General features: G+C 64.7%; 2 protein-coding genes across 7 annotated transcripts in view; one reads left to right on the top strand and one right to left on the bottom strand.

The window, feature by feature from the left end:
- Positions 1-12514, top strand: part of MRTFA (myocardin related transcription factor A) — a 103132-nt gene extending 90618 nt beyond the window's left edge. For 2 of the 3 annotated variants that reach the window (XM_061124471.1, XM_061124472.1), the window contains exons 6-14: positions 1090-1265; positions 1788-1919; positions 3910-4172; positions 4510-4681; positions 5745-6977; positions 7360-7455; positions 7826-7978; positions 8219-8279; positions 11102-12514. In XM_061124471.1, the coding sequence (XP_060980454.1) occupies positions 1090-1265; positions 1788-1919; positions 3910-4172; positions 4510-4681; positions 5745-6977; positions 7360-7455; positions 7826-7978; positions 8219-8279; positions 11102-11604 (2789 nt within the window). In that variant the 3' untranslated portion in view covers positions 11605-12514. The remainder of the gene's footprint in view (positions 1-1089; positions 1266-1787; positions 1920-3909; positions 4173-4509; positions 4682-5744; positions 6978-7359; positions 7456-7825; positions 7979-8218; positions 8280-11101) is intronic. The other variant, XM_061124473.1, reaches the window with a different exon arrangement.
- Positions 12515-12630: 116 nt separating this feature from the next.
- The window catches only part of SGSM3 (small G protein signaling modulator 3), a 33108-nt gene continuing 26063 nt past the window's right edge, over positions 12631-19675 (bottom strand). For 2 of the 4 annotated variants that reach the window (XM_061124474.1, XM_061124478.1), the window contains 18 exons: positions 18259-18455; positions 18079-18186; positions 17436-17579; positions 17046-17241; positions 16639-16784; positions 16178-16402; positions 15746-15800; positions 15466-15593; positions 15216-15371; positions 15066-15120; positions 14852-14901; positions 14546-14698; positions 14387-14457; positions 14208-14256; positions 14046-14131; positions 13459-13581; positions 13310-13370; positions 12631-13099 (listed from right to left, as the gene is read on the bottom strand). In XM_061124474.1, coding sequence (XP_060980457.1) covers positions 13019-13099; positions 13310-13370; positions 13459-13581; positions 14046-14131; positions 14208-14256; positions 14387-14457; positions 14546-14698; positions 14852-14901; positions 15066-15120; positions 15216-15371; positions 15466-15593; positions 15746-15800; positions 16178-16402; positions 16639-16784; positions 17046-17241; positions 17436-17579; positions 18079-18186; positions 18259-18455 — 2084 coding nt within the window. In that variant the 3' untranslated portion in view covers positions 12631-13018. Of the gene's footprint in view, positions 13100-13309; positions 13371-13458; positions 13582-14045; positions 14132-14207; positions 14257-14386; positions 14458-14545; positions 14699-14851; positions 14902-15065; positions 15121-15215; positions 15372-15465; positions 15594-15745; positions 15801-16177; positions 16403-16638; positions 16785-17045; positions 17242-17435; positions 17683-18078; positions 18187-18258; positions 18456-19675 lie in introns of those variants that run through there. The other 2 variants (XM_061124476.1, XM_061124477.1) reach the window with 2 other exon arrangements.

Raw genomic sequence — 19675 nt, forward strand, 5'->3', positions numbered from 1 at the left:
CGAGCGACTGGCAGGAGGCACACGGTGGTCAGGAGGTTGTGCCCGCTCCGAGCTCCACTCGAGAGTGGGTGAGGGGGGCAGGAGGGGCAGCCTGGCGGGTTGCCGGCGGGGGGCGTAAGCTCAGGGGCATCCTGTCCAGGTTCCTGTGGCCTCGGATCATGGCCCTGGAGGCGGAGCACTCCAGATTGTTCCTCTTCCTTGTCTGTGGTGTGGCCCCCGCTCACCTCTGCGCCTCGTTCCTCTCTGTGGACAGCGGCTGGTGCCGCGCTTCTCTTCTGGCCGTGCTGGCCGTGGGGTCATGACAGGAATCCTGAAACACCCTGCTCGCCCTGTCCCCTTCTTCCCTTCCCTCTGCACCTGGGATTCCCACGCTGGGCCCCCAGCCCGGGAGCACAGGCCGCTGGGCCCTGTGCCCTCACACGGGGGAGGGCGGGTGGTGGCCTCGCCGCCCCAGGCCCTGGGCCTTGAGAGCCACTGGCCCTGCTTCACCTGGGCGAGCAGGCGGCTCTCCTCCCCTCCTCAGGCCTGCCCACCCCTCCGCGTGCACGACCACTGGAGGCTAAAGAGTGGTCTGTTCCTAGTCTTCGGGGAGTCAGGCAGCCCAGGGGAGGAGCTGCACCCCCATAGCTGTTGCCCAGACAGCCCACATTGCAGGGTCCCTGGGGTGGAAATACAGTGCCTTGCAACAGCCAGGAAATAGGAGGTGGAGGCGGTGGCAGGCTTGGGAGGGAGGGCAGCCATTCACCGTGAAGACAACACGGGTGTCTTGTCTTAGAGGGCAGAGGATGGGCGAAGACACGAGGGGCAGCCTCCCACGAAGAGCAGCCTCCAGGGGCCGTGGGAGAGGGGCCCAGTGGGTCAGCAGTCAGGCCTTTCCTGCCAAGGCAGCGCCGTGAGGGCCGGGAGGACTGACTCTCCTGGCCTTGGCTTTGGGGCGGTGAAGACGAGCTTTCCTCCAGCTCGTTTGGATGCAAGAGGCAGGGTGGCTGCCAGTTGCCTCCTTCCGCTGCCCGCGGGCTGAGGGGACAGCCTCTGGCTGGGGAGCAGGGCCTTCAGCTGAAGGGGTCTCACCCAGGCCTTGGCTTTCAGTGGGCCAGGTGAACTACCCGAAGGTAGCAGACAGCTCTTCCTTCGACGAGGACAGCAGCGACGCCTTGTCCCCCGAGCAGCCTGCCAGCCACGAGTCCCAGGGCTCAGCGCCGTCGCCCCTGGAAGCCCGAGTCAGCGAGCCGCCGCCTGGCGCCACCTCTGTGCCCCCTGCTCAGGTGCGCTTCCTCCTCTTCCCCCCAGGGGCCCAGACCTGCTGGAGCAGCCCCGGCGAGGCCCCTCCCTGGGGCCGGTGGGGCAGGGAAGCCGGGAGGTGCTGTCCTGGTAGCTCAGGTGGGGCTGTTGGCAGCGGGCCCCTCGGAGTTACATTCGGAGGCCTCCCCACTGCCCTGTGTCCCCTCGTGCAGAGCAGCTGCCTTTCCTGAGTGTGTGCAGGTCCGTGACGCTTGCTCCACCCTCTGCTCCCCGTTTTCTAGTCCCCCCCTCCCCCACCACCACCCTGGAGGCTGCTCTTCTCAGCCTTCCTTCGTCGGCCCTCAACAGCGACCGTCAGAGGGGGTGACGACCGTCAGAGGGGGAGACGACCACCAGAGGGGGTGATGGCTGTCAGGGGGGTGACAACCACCAGAGGGGGTGACGGCCGCCTGGCTCCCGGCGGGCTGGGCAAGGCTGCAGCAGCAGCTGGAGCCTAGAGGTGGCGCAGCTTCTGGGGTGTCCTCACATCCCCTCCTCTCTCCCAGGTCGTGTCTCAGCTCCCCGTGGGCCCGGAGTCCGGAGAAACACTCTTCCTGGCAGAGCAGCCTCCTCTGCCTCCCAGCCTCACCAACGGAACCGCGGTCCCCGCTGCCAAGCCTCTCCCCACCCTCATCAAGGTGCAGACCCCCAGCCCACTGCTGCCCCCGCCCCCATGCCTCGCCAACTCCCGTGTGGGCACAGTGTCGGCAGTGGGGGTGCTCACCCTCTCCTCCCAGTCAGGGACCAGCAGAGGTCACCACAGGGCTACAGGCGGCCTCCCCGCTTGCTCTGCGGACGCTGGCCGGGTGTACTGAGTGCAGGGCAGGCTGTCACTCCCGCCCACCCCACCCACGGCCTCGTGAGACCGTAAGGGGGTGGAGCCGTGCGGCGGTGGCCCACGGTCACCGGCCAGCTGTGCTGGGAGTTCGTCTTCCTTCTCTTCCTCCAAGTCCTGACCTGAAACGCCTGAAGGGGCCCCAGTCAGCGTCAGCCCACGAGACACCCACGGGCGCCTTTGCGTGGGGACTCGGTGCTGGGCCCTGAGGTTGAGTTCAGCAGCACCCTGAGCCAGTATCTCCCCACCCAGCCAAGCCTCCTGCCTTGGCCTCTGGTACCTTGACCCTGCCTTCCCCATCCAGCCTGGGCTTCGTGCTTGCTGGGCAGGGGCCCTTCCTTCCGGCCCCACTTGCTTCTGCGCTTGACTGACTTCTCCAGTCCCTCCACGTAGGCCCTGGCCCGGCGTCTCAGGCCGCCCACGTTCCTCCCGCCGCCCACAGCCTTAGCTGAGCCCTCTCTCTGCCTCCAGGTGCTCCCAGTCCCTTTGGGGTGGTGCCCCGCCCCGGGCCTGCTCCTGCCTGCTTGCGGAGCTTGCGTGCCCCGTGGCTCCCGGCTGCTCCCTGGGTAGCCAGTCGCACCTTCCTTGTCTCTGCTGTCTGTTCCTGACTGGCCACAGACGTCTGAGGTTTTCCCCCAAATTTCCTCCCCCAAACCTGCCCCTCGTCACAGGTCTGGTGCCTGCCTCTGCCCACCTCCCCTCTGTGAGAACCGTGCGTGTGTCTTTCTCTAACTTCCTCTTTTCTGGAAGCGCCTCGGCCTCCGGCTCCGCAGCCCCGCTGTGAGCCCTCCTCCAGAGGAGCCCCCACTGCCTCTGACGCCTCGGGTCGAGCTCCTCCACTTGTGGCTTCCCAGGGCTCCCTGTCTTCCTCCCTTTCAGTGGGGTGCTCCTGGGCCATTCTCGGCCTCTTTCCTGAGGCCTCTCCATGGGCCCCTGTCCGTCCTCTCGGGTGCGCTCTGGCCCAGCGGCCCCTCGCTTTCTCCCCCCTCTCCACACCCGGGCCACCCGACCCTCTTCCCCGCCACCATGGAGGGGCCGCCGTCAGAGCTCAGAGCCCTGAACCGTGTGACCGCTCGCTGCGCAGCTCTGCTGTCCCCTCTTCCCCTAGCTGTTCACCTCCTGCCTCATCCTCAGTCCCCGCGGCCCCCTAACCGGACCCCCGCTGACCCCGCATGGAGTCTCCGCCCTTCCTTCTGCTGGTCTCTGCACAGATGCTGCAAGGCCCCCTTGGTCCTGCCCGGCCCGTTCCCTGCTCACGTGCCCCATTCAGCTCCACCCGCGCTCACCCCAGAGGACCTCGAGGCCCAGCGGGAGGCCGCCCTGTGTGCCGGCCATAGGTGCACAAACAGGAGCTTTGGAGTCCTGGGCTTGGATCTCGGCTCCTTCATGGGCGAGATCACAGCCACTGTGTGCCCTTGAGCAGCTGACTGCCCTGAGCCCCGCTGCTTCACCTTCCAGTAGACACGCCGGCTCCTGGCGAGGCAGGGTTCTCGCGGGTCTGCACCCCATGTGGAGTGGACGCAGGAGCTCCCAGAGCCGCTCTTTCACCCCTTGTCCCGTTGGCACTGTGCTCGGGGTCACAGGGAAGTTGCCTGTGCATTTGGCTGGAAGCTCTGGGAAAAGCAGGGAGGGTCACAGCCCCCCGTCAGCCCTCGCCCCCTCCTGGGCACACTCCTGGGTGCCAAGGAGGCCTCTGCTTTGGGAGGGGTGCTGTCTGGCAGGGCAGGGTGGACGCACAGCCCTCTCAGGAGCTGCCCAGGCCCCTAACGGCGCCCTCTGTTTCACGCCCCCAGCAAAGCCAACCCAAGTCTGCCAGTGAGAAGTCGCAGCGCAGCAAGAAGGCCAAGGAGCTGAAGCCAAAGGTGAAGAAGCTCAAGTACCACCAGTACATCCCCCCGGACCAAAAGCAGGACAAGGGGGCGCCCCCTATGGACTCCTCCTACGCCAAGATCCTGCAGCAGCAGCAGCTCTTCCTGCAGCTGCAGATCCTCAACCAGCAGCAGCAGCAGCAGCAGCAGCACTACAACTACCAGACCATCCTGCCCGCGCCGCCCAAGTAGGTGCTGCCGGCAGGCCCCGCCCACCACCGGCCCCGCCCACCCACCGGCCCCGCCCAAGTAGGTGCTGCCGGCAGGCCCCGCCCACCCACCGGCCCCGCCCAAGTAGGTGCTGCCGGCAGGCCCCGCCCACCGCCGGCCCCGCCCAAGTAGGTGCCCACAGGCCCTGTTACAGGTGATGTGTGGGTGACCCTGGACTGGCAGGGACCCTTGGGTCCCAGTCCCGTCAGAGCGGTCCAGGGGCAGGGCCCTTCCCTATGCCCCTCTCCAGCCGGCCCAGCAGAGGCCAAGGGCGATGCCTGGCGCGGGCTCATTCCTGCGCTTTTCTCTTCTCAGGCCGGCAGGGGAGGCTCTGGGCAGCGCTGGGGGCCCCCCGACGCGCAGCCTTTCCACTACTAACAACAGCTCTGGCTCGGGTGCCCCTGGGCCCAGTGGGCTGGTCCGACAGAACAGCACCTCACTGACTGGCAAGCCGGGGGCCCTGCCCGCCAACCTGGACGACATGAAGGTAGGTGGTTGCGCCCCGATGGCCTCACGCTGCCGCCAGCCTGGCCTCTCTGGCCGTCAGGTGCTTGGTTTCAGGCAGGAAAGGTGGCCGGCTGGGGACTACGGCCACGGAAGGCACAGTGGGGCTCCGGCCTCTGGTTTCCTGCAGTGGAGGAACCTGGAGCCTGCCTAGAAGCTCGCCTGGCTCTGCTCACCCTGGTCGTCTTCATTAAAGACGCCAGCTGGTGTCCGTCCTGGGCCGTGGGCTCGCCGAGCGCTTGTGTGCCTCTGATTTCCCGGCCTCCAGTGCAGTGTGAGGAACGGGGGCTGTCACCCTGGCTTCAGGGCGAGCAGGCCGAGGCGTGGGGGAGGGGGTGGACATGTTGCCGAGGTCACAGGCCCAGGTGGTGGTCGAGCCGGGGCTCAGGCCCCTCTGCAGCACTGCCCTCTCCTCACGGCCCCTGACATCTCGCTGAACCTGCTTTGTGAGTGCTGCGTCCGCCTAGGAGAGAGCAGCCGCACCTGGGGTACAGACCCCGCTGTGTCCTGGGCCTTGGGGGTGGGAGATGCCCGGGCCTGGCTTTTGCTTTCTGCCCTGGTCAGAAGGGGGCTGGATCACATTCTCCCTTGAGAGTTTGTGCCCTGGACCAGCCTGCTCCCTCCTAGTCATGACCTGGGTCCCAGCAAGACTCAACTCTTGGGCGGGGAGCTGAACACGGGCCTTGGTGTCCTCGAGACCTGGCCCTCACTCCTAGCTCTGCCCACCACCACGTCACCAGTGTGACCCCCAAGGAGTCACTTCTCTGTCCTGAGCTCAATTTTCTCAACTGTAAGATGCAGTGAGTTCACTCAAGTGTTGGTTGAGCACAGGCTGGGGCTGGAGACAACTGCAGACATGTCCTGCCCAGCCAAGGGGTGAGGACCGGGAGGAGGGGCGGCCGAAGCAGGCCTCTCCCTCCAGGGTGCAGGAGGGCCAGGGCTTGATGCGTCTGCAGTGGCCGGTGGGCCAGACAGACGAGGCCCAGTGGTCGGAAGCTGGTCTTGCTCTCCGCCCCCCCGTGGCCCTGACTCCTGTGCCCTCGCAGGTGGCAGAGCTGAAGCAGGAGCTGAAGTTGCGGTCACTGCCCGTCTCGGGCACCAAGACAGACCTGATTGAACGCCTGCGTGCCTACCAGGAGCAGGTCACCCCTGCCAGCCCCGGAGCGCCCAAGGCCCCCGCTGCCTCTCTCCTGCCCAAGGCGGGTGAGGTGGTGGTCGCTTTCCCCACCGCCCGGCTCAGCACGGGGCCTGCCCTGGTGGCAGCGGGCCTGGCCCCGGCCGAGGTGGTGGTGGCCACGGTGACCAGCAACGGTGTGGTGAAGTTCGGCAGCACGGGCTCCACGCCCCCTGTGTCTCCCACTCCCTCAGAGCGGTCACTGCTCAGCACAGGCGATGAGAACTCCACGCCAGGGGACAGCTTTGGCGAGATGGTGACGTCCCCGGTGACCCAGCTCACCCTGCAGGCCTCGCCGCTGCAGGTTCTCGTGAAGGAGGAGGGCCCCCGCCCCGGGGCCTGCTGCCGGAGCCCAGGGGCACGGGCCGAGCTGGAGGGCCGGGACAAGGACCAGATGCTGCAGGAGAAGGACAAGCAGATCGAGGAGCTGACGCGCATGCTCCGGCAGAAGCAGCAGCTGGTGGAGTGGCTCAGGCTGCAGCTGGAGCAGGAGAAGCGGGCCCAGCAGCCGGCCCCCACCCCGGCCCCGGCCCCGGCCTCCGCCCCGCTCGCCCTGGGCCCCACGGTGAAGCAGGAGAGCAGCCTGGCTCGCTGCCAGCTCAGCCGGCGGCCCCCGGGCCCCGAGCCCCCCTTCAGCCCCAGCCTTACGGCCCCTGCCGCCCCCCACGCAGATGCCCGCGCCCTGGTGGCCCCAGCCGTGGTGGTGAAGCAGGAGGCCGTGGGGCCCGAGCCTGAGCCGGCCCCGGCCCTGGTCACTCTGGGCCCCGCAGTGAAGCAGGAGAGCAGCTTTACCAGCTGTCAGCTGAGCCGGCCGCCCCCGGGCCCCGAGCTCCCCTTCAGCCCCAGCCTTGCGGCCCCGGCTGCCCCCCACGCAGACGCGTGTGCCCTGGCGCCCCCGGTCGTGGTGGTGAAGCAGGAAGCCATGGGGCCCGAGCCCGAGCCGGCCCCGGCCCCCCAGCTGCTGCTGGGCCCACAGGGCCCCAGCCTCGTCAAAGGGGTCACACCGCCCCCCCTCCTCACTGACTCCGCAGGGACCCATCTTGTCCTCACCGTGACCAAGAAGAGCACAGACAGCCCTGGCCGGGCCAGCGGGAGCCCCCAGCAGGTACCTGGGGCAGCGGGGCGAGAGGGCGTTCAGTGATAGCACCCCGTTCACAGGCGCCCCAGGGGTGGCAGGTTTCGCTCTCATCCTTGGATCGTCCCCTTCGGCCCTCCCAAAGGAGGGCTCCCTACCCGAGGTCACCCACGCAGGGCCGAGACTTGGGGAGGTTGGGGTCCCTGTGTGAGACCCCCAGCCTTGCAGGTGGAGCTGTGAGGGCCTGCCCCCCTCTCTGCCCTTAATGTCAGAGCTTGTCTGTCTGGCGGGGGGCTCTGGAGCAGTCCCGCCAGGCGGGCCACTCCTGCCCCTGTTGCCAGGGTGGGGTGCACCTGGGAATGGGGGGGCCGGGGGCGGGGCCTGACGGGAGCCCCGCCCCTCCCCCCCTCAGAGAGGCCAGCCGTCCCCCACCAAGGTGACGCTGGCAGCTGGCTCCCTGCTGCTCCCGCCCTCACATCCCAGACCCCCTACTCAGCCTGGTCCAAAGGTGAGCCTGCTTTAGGCTTTGTGTGACCTCAGCCCTGTAGGGCTTGGGGGTGGGGGCGGTGACAGGACCCGGGGACTCGGGAAGGGACCTGGGCCCTGAGCAGGAGCTCCGGGGAGGGGAGGGGCGGTCAGCTCAGAGCCCCCCGCCTGTGCCCAGGGACCCCAGGGAGCCACTTGTCCTCGGCAGGGTCAGAGGTCAGGGCCACCCCCATGCTGTATGGCTTCTTCCCCGGGGGTGTCCACAAAGCTCCCCGAGAGCACGTGCAGCCGCACTGCTGGCCTGGATGGAGGTGGATGCTCCCGCCTTGCCTGCCTGGCGCAGGCCCTGGGCTGCCACCCTCAGCCGGCCATGGTTCTCTGTCCTCCTTCAGCCCCTGTCCCAGCCTGAGTCTCCAGCTCCCGGCCCCCCAGCCCACATGGACCTGGAGCCCCCACCCCAGCCTGTTTTTGGGACCCCTGCTTCTCAGCCGAAGAAGGAGCCGCCTGGCTATGAGGAAGCCGTGAGCCAACAGCCCAGGCCACAGGTAAAGAGGGTGACCAGGGGCTCACAGGGTGGGTGGCCACAGTCCCCAGGTCTCGTGGGAGGAGGGGCTGGCCAGAGCCAGCCTTCTGGGTCAGAGAGGCCTTGGAGAGGGGGTGTCAGGGTGGGAGAGCGGGTGCCTGTGGGAGCCTGGGTGCAGCCCACTGGGGCCTGACTGCTGGCTCAGAGCCGGGCTGGGGCCTCCTATTGCAGGTCTTCATCTTTTTCTGATCTTGGCCCACAGGAAAATGGTTCCTCGAGCCAGCAGATGGATGATCTGTTTGACATTCTGATTCAGAGTGGAGGTAAAGTCCAGGCCCCACGCTGCCTCCCCCCGCCCTCCTGTCTGCCCCGGTGTCTCTAGTCTGGGCTTGGTTGATTGGGTTTGGTTTGGTTCTTACAATGCCTGGAGGGCCTGGTAAGTACTTAGGAGGCGGCAGCGGGTGAGACTCGTCCCAGAAGCTGGGCGGGGCCCCCGTGGGGGTGCGTCTTGAGCCCACGTTTGTTTCATCCTGAGCCGCTGTGCTGCGGGCCTTGCAGCCTATCGTGGGGAGGTGATGGAGGAATAAAAGAAACTGTCTTACATTGGAGCGTCAAGAAAAGCAGGGGAGGCAAGGGTCCCAGGTGTGAGGAGGGGGTTGGGGTCAGGGTCAGGGTTGCTGGGCAGGTGCTTTTCAGCTGCTGCAGGGCGGAGTGGAGTGGGTGTGGGTGTGGGTGGTCGGAGGCCTGGGGGCGCCAGACTGAGACACGCGGACCCTGGGCGATGCTGGAAGCCACAGCACAGCTTCGCGTGAAGGGCGCTTCTCTGGAAGGGCAGACGGGGAGGCCGGGTGATCCAGGAGAGCGGGGTGTGAGGGGGGCCACAAGGGCTGAGTCCAGGAGTGTCTGCAGAGCGCCAGGTGTTTCCTGTGGCTTAGTTAGGTGTGTGGCCAGGGGACACAGCGGCCGGGGACGCGGTGTTAGCAGCAGCGTGAGCGCCCGGGTGCATGGGCGCCTCAGTCACTAGACTGAACGGAGGGGCCACAAGGCCAGGCCAGGGGAGGCCCGGGCTGAAGGCAGGAGTCGGGTTGCTGGTGTCCCGACGGCACTCGGAGCGGTGAGGCTGGGTGTGCAGAGGAGGAAGTGGTGGTGGGGCGGGCGGGCTCAGGCTGCTGAGGCTGACCAGGGGGCGGAGGGGGAGCGGCACCCTTGAGAGGGTCAAGGCCCAGGGCTGCTGAGGGCCGCTTAGGAAAGGTGAGGAACTGAGACCTGGCCCCGGCCGTGTCGTGGTGACCTCAGCCCAGACAGCGGGACGGTGGCCAGAGCCTGCTTGAAGCCGGTTGGAGAGGCTGGGGTTATGGGAGGCAGCGAGTCTAGACCGCTCTCTGCAGGGGGTCCCCCGCAAAGGGGTGGGTGTGGAAAGGCGGCTCGTTTGCCTGCTGGTGGGACGAGCTGGTGGTCCAGCGGTGAAGGAGACCCCAAGGGCATGTCTGTGTGGGCAGAGAACAGGCAGCTTCTCTCCTGAGGGATTTAATTACGTCAGTAGGAAGAGCAAGAGCTCACGAGCTTGGACACTTTAAAGTGGTGGATTTTACCTCAATTACGAAAAAATTGAGGTCACTGGTTTTGATCTCGGGGAGACCCCCCAGGTTGCAGGACCTGCGCTGGGGGCCTGGGGTGCGTTTGTAATAAAGGCAGGTAGCGCCCAGGCTCCGGGAGGGCAGGGCTGCCAGCAGAGGGGCTGTGGGAAGCCGAGGAAGAGCAGGCAGCGGAGGAAGCTGGGGCTGTTTGCCCCCAGGGGTTCAGAGCCGTGGTGGAGGGCGTCAGCGGGTGCGGGGGCGGCAGTGCGCGCAGGCGAGCTGAGGGTGAGGGAGACGGGGAGCAGGGTTGGGCGTCTGGCACTCGGCTGGGACAGGACCTAGAGGGTCAGGGAGCACGCCTGGTTTCTGCATGATTTTTTTTTTTATTGTGGTAAAAGAGACGTAACATGGTTTCCCATCATACTCATCTTTGAAAAGTGCAGACTCAGCAGCATTAAGTTCATTGACATCGCTGTGTGGCCATCACTGCTGCCTGTTTCCAGAACGCTTGCGTCATCCCATGCCGACACCGTCCTCTTCACACACTAACTCCCTGGTCCCCACCCCACCTCTTCTTCCTGTCTTGATGAACTGACTTTTGTAAACGTGTGTGAGTGCAGCCATACACTCTTTCTCCTTTTGTTTTTGGCTGGCTTCACTTAGCATAATATCCTCAAGGTTCTTCCACGTTGTAGGTTTTACCAGCATTTCTTTTGGGCTGAATAGTGTTCCATTGTGTCAGTACCAATGTGTTTATCCCTTCATCCACGGGACATGTGGGCCGTTTCTTATCCCTTCATCCACTTCTGGCTGTTTCTACCTTTTGGCTGTTGTGAACACGCTGTCATGAGCACTGGTATCTGAGTCTTTGTTTCTGTTCTTTGGGGTACGTACCTAGAAGTGGAACTGCCAGATCATAATCATTGTGTTTCACATTTTGAGGAACTGCAGGACTGTTTTCCACACAACTGCACTGTTTTCATTCATACCAGCCATGCACAAGGGTTCCAGGTGGTCCACATCCTTACCAACACTTTTCAAATTTTTGTCTTTCCCTAATGATTAGTAGTGTTGAGCATCTTTTCATGTGCTTACAGGCCGCCTGTGTATATTCTTGTGGAGAAATACTTTGAGTTCTTTATTCATTTTCCAGTTGGGTTTTGTTGAGTTCTAGGAGTTATTCTTGATATCAGTCACTTACCCAAATACATGGTTTGCAAATATTTTCTCCCATTCCATGGCTTGTCTTTTAACTTTTTTGAAGTATAGTTGCCATATGGTCTTTTCACTCTTGATAGTGATCTTTGACGTATGAAGTTTTAAATTTTTATGTAGGCCAGTTTTTCTTTGCCTATGACTTTGGTGTTACGACCAAGAAATCACTACTGACTTCAGTGTCACGAAGACGTTCCGTTTCCTTCTTTTTCTTTTCTTTTATAGTTTTGGCTCCTAAATCTAGATCTTTGACCCATTTTGAGTTAATATTTGTACATGCTGTAAGGGGAAGCTCCAGTTGCAGGTCACACTCAGGCTGGCTTCTGACGCCCCTTTGCTTTCTTGATTGGCAGAGATCTCAGCGGATTTCAAGGAGCCAGGGAAAGAGAAGGCGCCCCCGACAGCAGCCTGCGGCTCGCCCCTGGCCGCCCAGCCCTCGCCCGCAGCCGAGCTCCCTCAGGCTGCCCCACCACCGTCGGGCTCGCCGGCCCTGCCCGGTCGCCTGGAGGACTTCCTGGAGAGCAGCACAGGGCTGCCGCTGCTGACTGGCGGGCACGAGGGGCCAGAGCCCCTCTCCCTCATTGACGACCTCCACAGCCAGATGCTGAGCAGCTCCGCCATCCTGGACCACCCCCCATCCCCCATGGACACCTCGGAATTGCACTTTGCGCCTGAGCCCAGCGGCGTGGGCCTGGACTTGGCCGACGGGCACCTGGACAGCATGGACTGGCTGGAGCTGTCGTCAGGCGGGCCGGTGCTCGGCCTGGCCCCGCTCAGCACCACGGCCCCCAGCCTCTTCTCCACGGACTTCCTTGACGGCCACGACTTGCAGCTGCACTGGGACTCCTGCTTGTAGTTCCGGGGGGTGGGAGGGCTAGAGGCCCCGAGAAGTCCGGGGCGCCGGCACTTTCCAGCCCCATCCCACCCCTCTGTGAGGCCGGAAGTCCTGACAATCACAGGCCCTGCCCCGTGGAGGCCAGAGCAGGCATCCCCATGCCTGCCTCGGGCTCACCCAGGAGGCGGTGCCGGGTCCCACCCTGGGCTTGGGGAGGCCTGCACGGGCCGGGCTTCTGTTTGACCTCCTTCTGTGAGGTCGGGGTGCACTTGCCGGCTGCAGTCTGCTCAGGAGGCGAGGCCCGGGGCTGAGGCAGAGCCAGGGCCAGCGCGTCCTCCTCTCCCCTCTTCCCCGAGGGAGGGACGGGCTGGGCCTCTACCTCACCATCCTCGTGACGCCAGCACCAGGGTCCCAGGCTTCCCGGGGGCTCCCTGCATCTTAGTGTCTTGGTGTAGTGCAGCCATGTAGTGGTTGGTGGCAAACATTTTCTGTACAGGTGTACATATCTCTATTCTATATCGCCATACATAGACACACATATATCTGGGGGGGAGGGGGGGGGTGTGGCCGCCCCCGCCTTCTGCACACGGAAGGGCCTGGAGACCACCACTCCCAGGGCTGGACACGGCTTACCGCGGTCCCACCCGTCACTTGTGTTTGACGTGTAGCCACCTCGCCACAGCCTGTGCCCCACCCTCCTGCTTCCTGCTCCTTATCAGTGCCACGAGGGCGGGGTGCTTCCTGCCCCCTGCCCACATTCCGTCTGCTGCCTCACTGCAGCCGCCACGGCCCGGGGACGGCGGGGGAGCCCTCAGGCTCTGGCTGCCAACTCCTGCCCGTCACGGTCATCACAGGGGACGAGGGGTGGAGTCACCAAAACCAGAGGTGGACAGCTGTGTGAACTTTTTAAAATAATAAAAACAAAAACACCTCTTGCTGGTCCATCTTGTTCAATGCACCTTAGACGAGACGTGGGTGGTAGGGCTGAGTCCTGGGTGTCCACACCGTGACCCTTTCCCAGCCCTGGCTGGATGGGAGGCGAGGAGGTGCTTTCTCAAAGACAAGAGTTTATTGATAAATCAAGGAGGCCCAGGAGCCTTCAGCCACCCCCACCCTCTTCCTGAGCAAAACCTGACAGCACGGAGCTAGTGCCCACCTCCTCCCGAAGTACTTGGTCAGCACGTGGCGCTGGGCCCAGGGCCTCTGTGAAGACGCTGGCAGGACAAGGCCCTCCCCGAGTCCTGGGGGGCTCGGCAAAGCTAGGCACCTCCTCCTGTTCCTGCCACCCTCTGCACCCCCCACCACGGTGCCCAGAGCCCTGGAGCGTGTCCTCCCCTTGACCCTGAAGCTTCGGGCTGGCCTGGGCCGGGCCGTTCTCTCCTTGCTGGGCGGGCAGGGGGGCACCTGGGTGAGACAGGGCCCCTGGAGAAGCACGTCACCCGTCAATGTCCCAGCTGAAGAGGTGGTGCTTCACTAGCATGTCCTGGACGCCCTCCTTCAGGGGCTTCTTCTCCTCCTGCACGAGACAGCCCTCCTGTCACGGCTGCTGGGCACACAGCGAGGAAGCCCGGCGGCAGAGGCCAGGGCGGGCCTCACAGGCGGCGCCAGCACTCAGGGCCCCCGAGGCCTCGGCCACCTGGAAACGCTTGGGGGAGGCAGCCCCTGGCACCGATGCCAGCCTGCCCCACCTGCCACAGTCCCTGGGAAGGCAGGCCCCACCACCCACCTCTCTCTTTGCAGGAAGCTCCCAGTCCTGGGAGAGGCTGAACGCAAAGCAGCAGAGGACCCTGGAGGGCAAAGTGGGGGGGCTGTCAGATGCGGGCAGGGGCTCAGCCCACCCCCCGGCTGGGGCTGCAGGACCCAGGGCCTCCTCACCGCAGCTCGCACTTGATCTGGACCCAGCCAGGGCTGCGCAGGAAGGACCAGGGCTGGTACCACTTCTCCACGGTCGGCAGGCTGGAGCAGAGCACCTCCAGCCACAGGTGCAGCACCTGCTCGCTGGGGGCAGGGGGGACCTGCTCAGAGGCCTGCGGCCCCGGTCCCCTCACACCCCTCCTGCAGCTGAGGCTCCGTCACCACCTCCCGCCAGGGGCCCTCAGCCCCGCTGGGCACTCAGCTAGTGACCCCCCTGCTCGCTGGCCAGCAGGCCCACAGTGCGCTCTGAGCTCATCTCGGGGACCCCCGCCCCCAGGTCAGCGCAGCCTGGACGCCGCCCCTCTGCCAGGTGGCAAGTCGAGAAACCCCATGCTCAGCCTGGCTCCCCGAGGCTGGCGTCCCTCAGCCTGCAGCCAGGTCCCCGGTGAGCCCTGACCGCGCACCTCACTGTAACCGGTGCTGCCCGAGCCCCAGCGCCCCTCCCTGCCAAGCGGTGGCCAGTCTCACGCTGGAGGATGAACTTCGGGAGCCACCCTGGCTGCCGCCCAGCTCAGCCCCATCCCCCGAGAGGGCACGCGCACACTCACTTGAGCCCCACACAGATGAGGGAGCGGAGCTTCACGTCCATTTGTGCATGTGCGGCGTCGTGAGTCACGTTAACAGACTGCACAGCCTGGGGGACACAGTGGTCACTCAGGTGTCCCCAGCTGCCCACCCTAGAGGCCGGTCCGCCCACGGCCCCCCCTTACCCGGTAGAGCAGCTCCTCTGGGGTCAGGACTTTGCCATCTTCGTCCAACCTGAGGGGGGACCAGAGCTGCCTGCACCGCCCTGGAGGGCTCGGGCCACGCCCCGCCTCCACCCCCAGCCCCAGGCTGCCAGGCGAGCCTGCAGGAGGGGCCCCGCAGGAGGATGCGGGCGCCGGGTTACCTGTAGGTCTTGCACAGCACCAGGCGGGAGTACACGGAGTCGAAGTCTCTCTCGACCTCCCGGCCCGCCGCCTGGGGGGTGAGGTGAGTCAGGTCAGAGCCACGGAGTCCGGCTGAGCGGGTCACCTCCCCACCAGCTCCACAGGGTCTGGACACTCACCTCCTCGATAAACAGCCAGGGGTGGCAGGCGCCCCCGAGCAGCGAAGGCCTCTTCAGTCCGTGCTCAAACAGGGCCTTGAGGGCCGGGCAGAGGGTCCCTCTCACGAGGTCTGTGACCCCCTCCGTCACAGCGTCGTCCCCCGCGATGGAGTACTGAGGGGGGAGGACGGGGTCTGAGGCTCCAGCCAGCCCCTCCCCGTCCTCACAAGCGCTCCACACGCCGGGGGACACAGCCCGGGGGCCCCCAGCCTCGGGACAGAAGGGGCGCGGCCCCCGCGGACCGGCCCACCTCGCGTGCGCGCTCACCTCCTTGCTCCGCTCATCCAGGACTTCCACGAACTTGGCCGGAAACCAGCCTGTGGGAGAAGCAGAGCCCGGGAGGCGCGCAGCCACCCGCGACCGGGCTGAGGACACAGGGCGACCGGCACGCCGAGCAAACCCGGCGCCGCCGCAGCTTCACGGCCTGGCCCGCACCCCTGCCCCCCCGGGCCCTGAACGACACACCAGACGGCGGCCTCACCTCTCAGGCCGTTCAGCTCCCCCACCCAGCAGTGCTCGTCCTTCTGGGAGACGATCTGCCAAGGAAAAGCGTGGGAAGCTCGGCTCCAGCGGCCCGGCGAGGGCGTGGCCACCCCACCACTGCCAAGGGAAGGCGCCGCTCCCCACGCACCGTGATGATGTCGTTCTTGCGGAAGCCCAGCTCATCGTCGTCATGGCGCTCGAAGTCCAGCAGGGCCTTGGCCCGGCGCGGGTGGCCGCGCAAGCAGGCCACGTAGTTCTCATGGTCCCGCTGGTGGCTCTCCATGCTGTAGTCTGGGGTCAGCTCCTGCCGGGGCGGTGGGAGGGCCACTGCTCGGGACAGGGCTAGGGGAGCGGGGCCCCGGCCACGCCCCGCACCCAGGGCTGGCCCCGAGACTCACCACGTTGCAGTTCTTGGGGTCTGTGCACTGGAAGTGGCGGGCCACGCGCAGGATGGCTTCCCGAAGGTCAGCCACCAGCTCCGTCTGCTTGATGTTCTTGGCCTTCATCGCCTCGAGGTCATCCTCCCCTGCAAGGTCCAGAGACCAATGGCAGCTATGGCCACGCCCCATCCCGACTCCAAAGAAGTGCAGAGTCCACGCGGGGTGTGAGTCTGATCGCCCCCATCTCCCCACTTTCAGAGCCCAGCCCAGCGTCTGGCCACCTGCACAGAGCTCTCACCAAAGAGCAGTGATGTGATGCCGGACTTCCTCCGCTGGGTCCTGCGGCGGACCACCTGTGGGCATGCAGTCAGGTCAGCGGGGCCCGGGCATCTGGCACCCAGACCACCTGTGGGCATGCAGTCAGGTCAGCGGGGCCGGGCACCCAGCCAAGCAGGGGGCGCCCCAGCACGGGGGGCAGCGAGCAGAGCCGTCCCGCATGAGGCCCAGCCGGCATCTCACTCGCGCCGCCTTCTCTGACGTGGCCTCTGAGGCCAGTTCTGAGGGTCGTTTCAAGCCTGGGTCTATCCTGTGCCCAAACAGGGTGGCTCTTGGCAGGGACGTGCCAAGGCCAAAGCGGCGGTCCCTCCACAGCGGTGGTCTGGCCAGGCTGGGCCCTGGGAGCTGAGCCGAGGGGCGGAGGTGAGCGCGGCCTCCTTCCTCCTGTGCCTACCTGAGAGAGGCTGGCGGTGGCGTTGGGACCCAGGAGCTGGCCCTGGTCAGCCAGGAGGTAAGCCAGGTGCTTGCGGCGCTGGGTCTCCACGGCCACGGCGGTGAGCGAGCCCGCCAGCCGCATGGCCTCCGCCAGCAGCAGGTCTGCGTCCTCCAGCTGCGACGGGATGTCCGACAGCGTGTTGAAGATGGAGGCCGAGTTCTCCGACTGGATCAGCTCGTCCTCCTGGGCCGGGCGAAGGGTGGGCGTCACCGCCTGGCAGACCCCAGCCACCGGGGTGACTCCCCTGGACGGTCAAGCTGAGCACACGGAGGCCCTGCCCCTGAGAGACACACACCTCCCCCCCACGGATGGGCCGGTGTTCAGGCCGCAGGAGGCCTCGACCTGGAGGGGAGGAGGCGGAGGGCGGGCCCTGCAGGGCTGCTGGGGAGCCGCCTCTGACGCCGGGGCTGGGCCGTCACCTTGAGGCGCAGCATGCCCAGCGTGGCCTGGAACAGCACCAGGGAGCCCTCGTAGAAAAACAGGTCCCAGAGGCGCAGCAGCAGGCGGATGTGCACCACACTGGCGAAGGCCGTGAGGAACCAGTGCAGCGTGATGAGCGACAGCTCTGCAGACACACGCAGGGGCCTTGAGGCGGGGCCGGGGCAGTGGGCGCGGGACCGCCAGAGAGGAGGATATCCCCCAGGCCCGTGAGCCATGGCGGAGGCGGGGGCGTCAGAAAGCAAGAGAGCACCACGGGTGGGCACGCCCCCTCCTCCCTCCTGAGCTGCCAGGCCCGTCCACGGCCACGTCCCAGGCCTCAGACCCGCAGCACCTAAGCCCGAGCTGGGACCCCAGGACCCAGAGCAGAGGCGGGTCGGGCCCTCACCAATGTCATGCTCCTGGAGCAGCCTGTCCAGGCGAGGCAGGTACTGGACGATGAGGTGCCGCAGGACGCGCTGGTCCGTCTGCACGCCCAGCAGGGTGGTGCTGAAGTAGGAGGCAGGGAGCAGGTCCTCCACTATGGCGCACATCATCCAGAAGGCGTCGTCCTCCTCCAGGAAGAGCAGGAGGCAGGCAGCCACCTGGCAGGGCAGGGGCACAAGGAGCATCTACCCAGGTCTCCATGCCCTCGGGGCCCGTGAGAGTGAGGCGGCCCCTGTGGGGGTCACACCACAGACCACGGGCCCGCCTCCGGCACCTGGCGGCCCTCTCGCTCCCCTGGGCGCCCCCGCCACCCGCCCCGACGGTGAGATGGGTCGCCCCAGGCTGTGCTCACCATGCCCGTGCCCTGGCAGTAGCCGATCTCCGGGTAGAGCCAGGCCAGCGCTCGGAGCACCCTGCGCAGGCGGGGCACCCCGACGCCGCTCACGTGGGCGAAGCAGGCGTTGCTGGGCATGGTGCGGAGCAGGTCCTTCTCGATCTGCCGGCAGCCCGCCCACAACAAGAGCCCGTGAGGCGCAGCTGCAGCGGCAGAGCCTCCGCACCCACGACACCGAGACCCCCGGGGAGGCGGCCAGGGACCCCTGCATGGGGCAAACCTCAGGTTGGCTTCTCTCCAGGAAGGGGGGGTCCTCAGGCTCTGGGTCAAAGCTAACCCTCCTCCCCTGGGGATCAGAGCCCAGCTGGTGTGCAGCTGAGGCCACGTGGTTCACTGGGACTTTCTCAACAAAACTACAGAAGCCTGGGGCTTGAGCCAGAGCTATGGAATGAGAATCTCTGGAAAGAAGCCTGGAAACCTGCATTTAAAGTCTCCAGGGGACCCTAATATGCACTGGGTATGGTGACCTTTCTGACTATCCCCCCACCTCCTAGAGGCACCAAGGGAGAAGCTGGCTCCAGGCACAGGCGTCGGGGTGAAAGGACTACCCAGGGCCGCCTCCTGGCCCACCCCCGAGGGGCCTCCGCCCACAGGGCCTCACCTGCTTGGCGGCAATGGTCTCATCGTTGGAGCTGTTCTTCACGATCTCTCGGTAGGACAGCTCAGAGTTCCTCTTCTTCTGTAGGGCCCCGGATAGCCGCATCCACAGCTGAGGAAGGGGCACGGCACTCAATCTCCGTGGGGCCTTGATCCCCGTGGCCTCCTCGGGCCCCTGCCTCACCTGCGGCCTCATGCTGTGGGGGACCCCGGCCAGCACCAGGGAGCGGAGCTTCTCCGAGCGGGGCAGGGAGACGGCAATCTTGTCCCAGGTGAGGTCCCCCACGTCATGGTTGTGGGTGAACTCCAGGTGGGCCTGCCAGCGCAGCCTCTGGGGAGGATCCTCCAGCAGCTGGCCAGAATAGGGGGTGCCATCTGCGTCTGTGGGGAGGGGGAACAGCGACCTCGCTGCCTGTGCTCTGAGAGCAGAGGGCCGGGCTCAGGGTCCACTGCCCAGATCTCCCCACCGAAACCCAGGGCCCCCTTTCCAGCCACTTCCCTGGAACCCTGAACAGCAAGTCCGCGCTCTTCACTGTCTCCCCCAAACCAGACCCATGAGCCTGCCATCCCCGCTCCCCGGGTGTTCACCCTCCTGCCCTGAAAAATCCCGTTGGCCTTGTCTTTGTCGAGGATCAATAAACAAACATCTAAACACTGTCCCCGTCAGGATACAGAATACTCCCGTCATACTAGAAAGTTCCCTGTGTTCCTCTCAGTTCCAGCTTTTAACTCACAAACACCTGCCTATGAACCAGACAACAAGGAAGACGCGTCAGAACTGGAAATGTGCGTGACCTGCAGATGGCTGGTATCAGTCAGTTATCTGCTTGGTGACAGGCCACCCTGGGTTCTGGCAGACAGCCTCCCAAGCACCCATGTGGCGACCGACAGCAGCAAGCAGTGGGCATGGCCTGGGGTTCGCTTACAGAAGACTGGTCACAAATACACGATGACCAGTCCATTACAATGGGACCGTACACAGTCACAGAAAGTAGTCTTTAAAGGATATCTTAACTGACAGACAAAATGCTCATGGAATAAAGTGAAGAGATATAAGAACAATATAAAAACATGTATTTGATACCATCTTAGTTATGAAAGGTACATAGTTACAGATACTTGGTTATGAAAGATACTCACAAAGCCAGGAGAAAAACACACTGAAATGTCAGCAGTTATCTGCAGGTTGTAGGATTATGGGTTAATTTGTTTTAACCTTTATATTTTGATGTATTTTAAAAATTCTTTATAATGAACATTATTGCTTTTATTATCATTATGATCAATAAAATTAATCTTAAAAACACAAACAGGGAATTCCTGGAGGTCCAGTGGCTAGGACTTAGCACTTTCATTGCTGAGGGCCCAGGTTCAATCCCTGGTTGGGGAACTAAGATTCCACAAGCTGTGCAGAGTGACAAGAAAAGGAAAAAGGGAACCTTGCCCCCTCCAAAACCAAAAATACCCTGGAGGACTCTGTACACTATAGCGTCAGCATCAGATAGGGCTTTGTCCATGATCCAGAACATCGGGGTGAAACATCCAGAACCCGAGGCCACCACAGTGTCATCAGTCACAGAGCTGGTGCTCCCCAACAAGGA

This window comes from Dama dama, chromosome 22, assembly GCF_033118175.1.
Source record: "Dama dama isolate Ldn47 chromosome 22, ASM3311817v1, whole genome shotgun sequence".
NCBI lineage: Eukaryota > Metazoa > Chordata > Mammalia > Artiodactyla > Cervidae > Dama > Dama dama.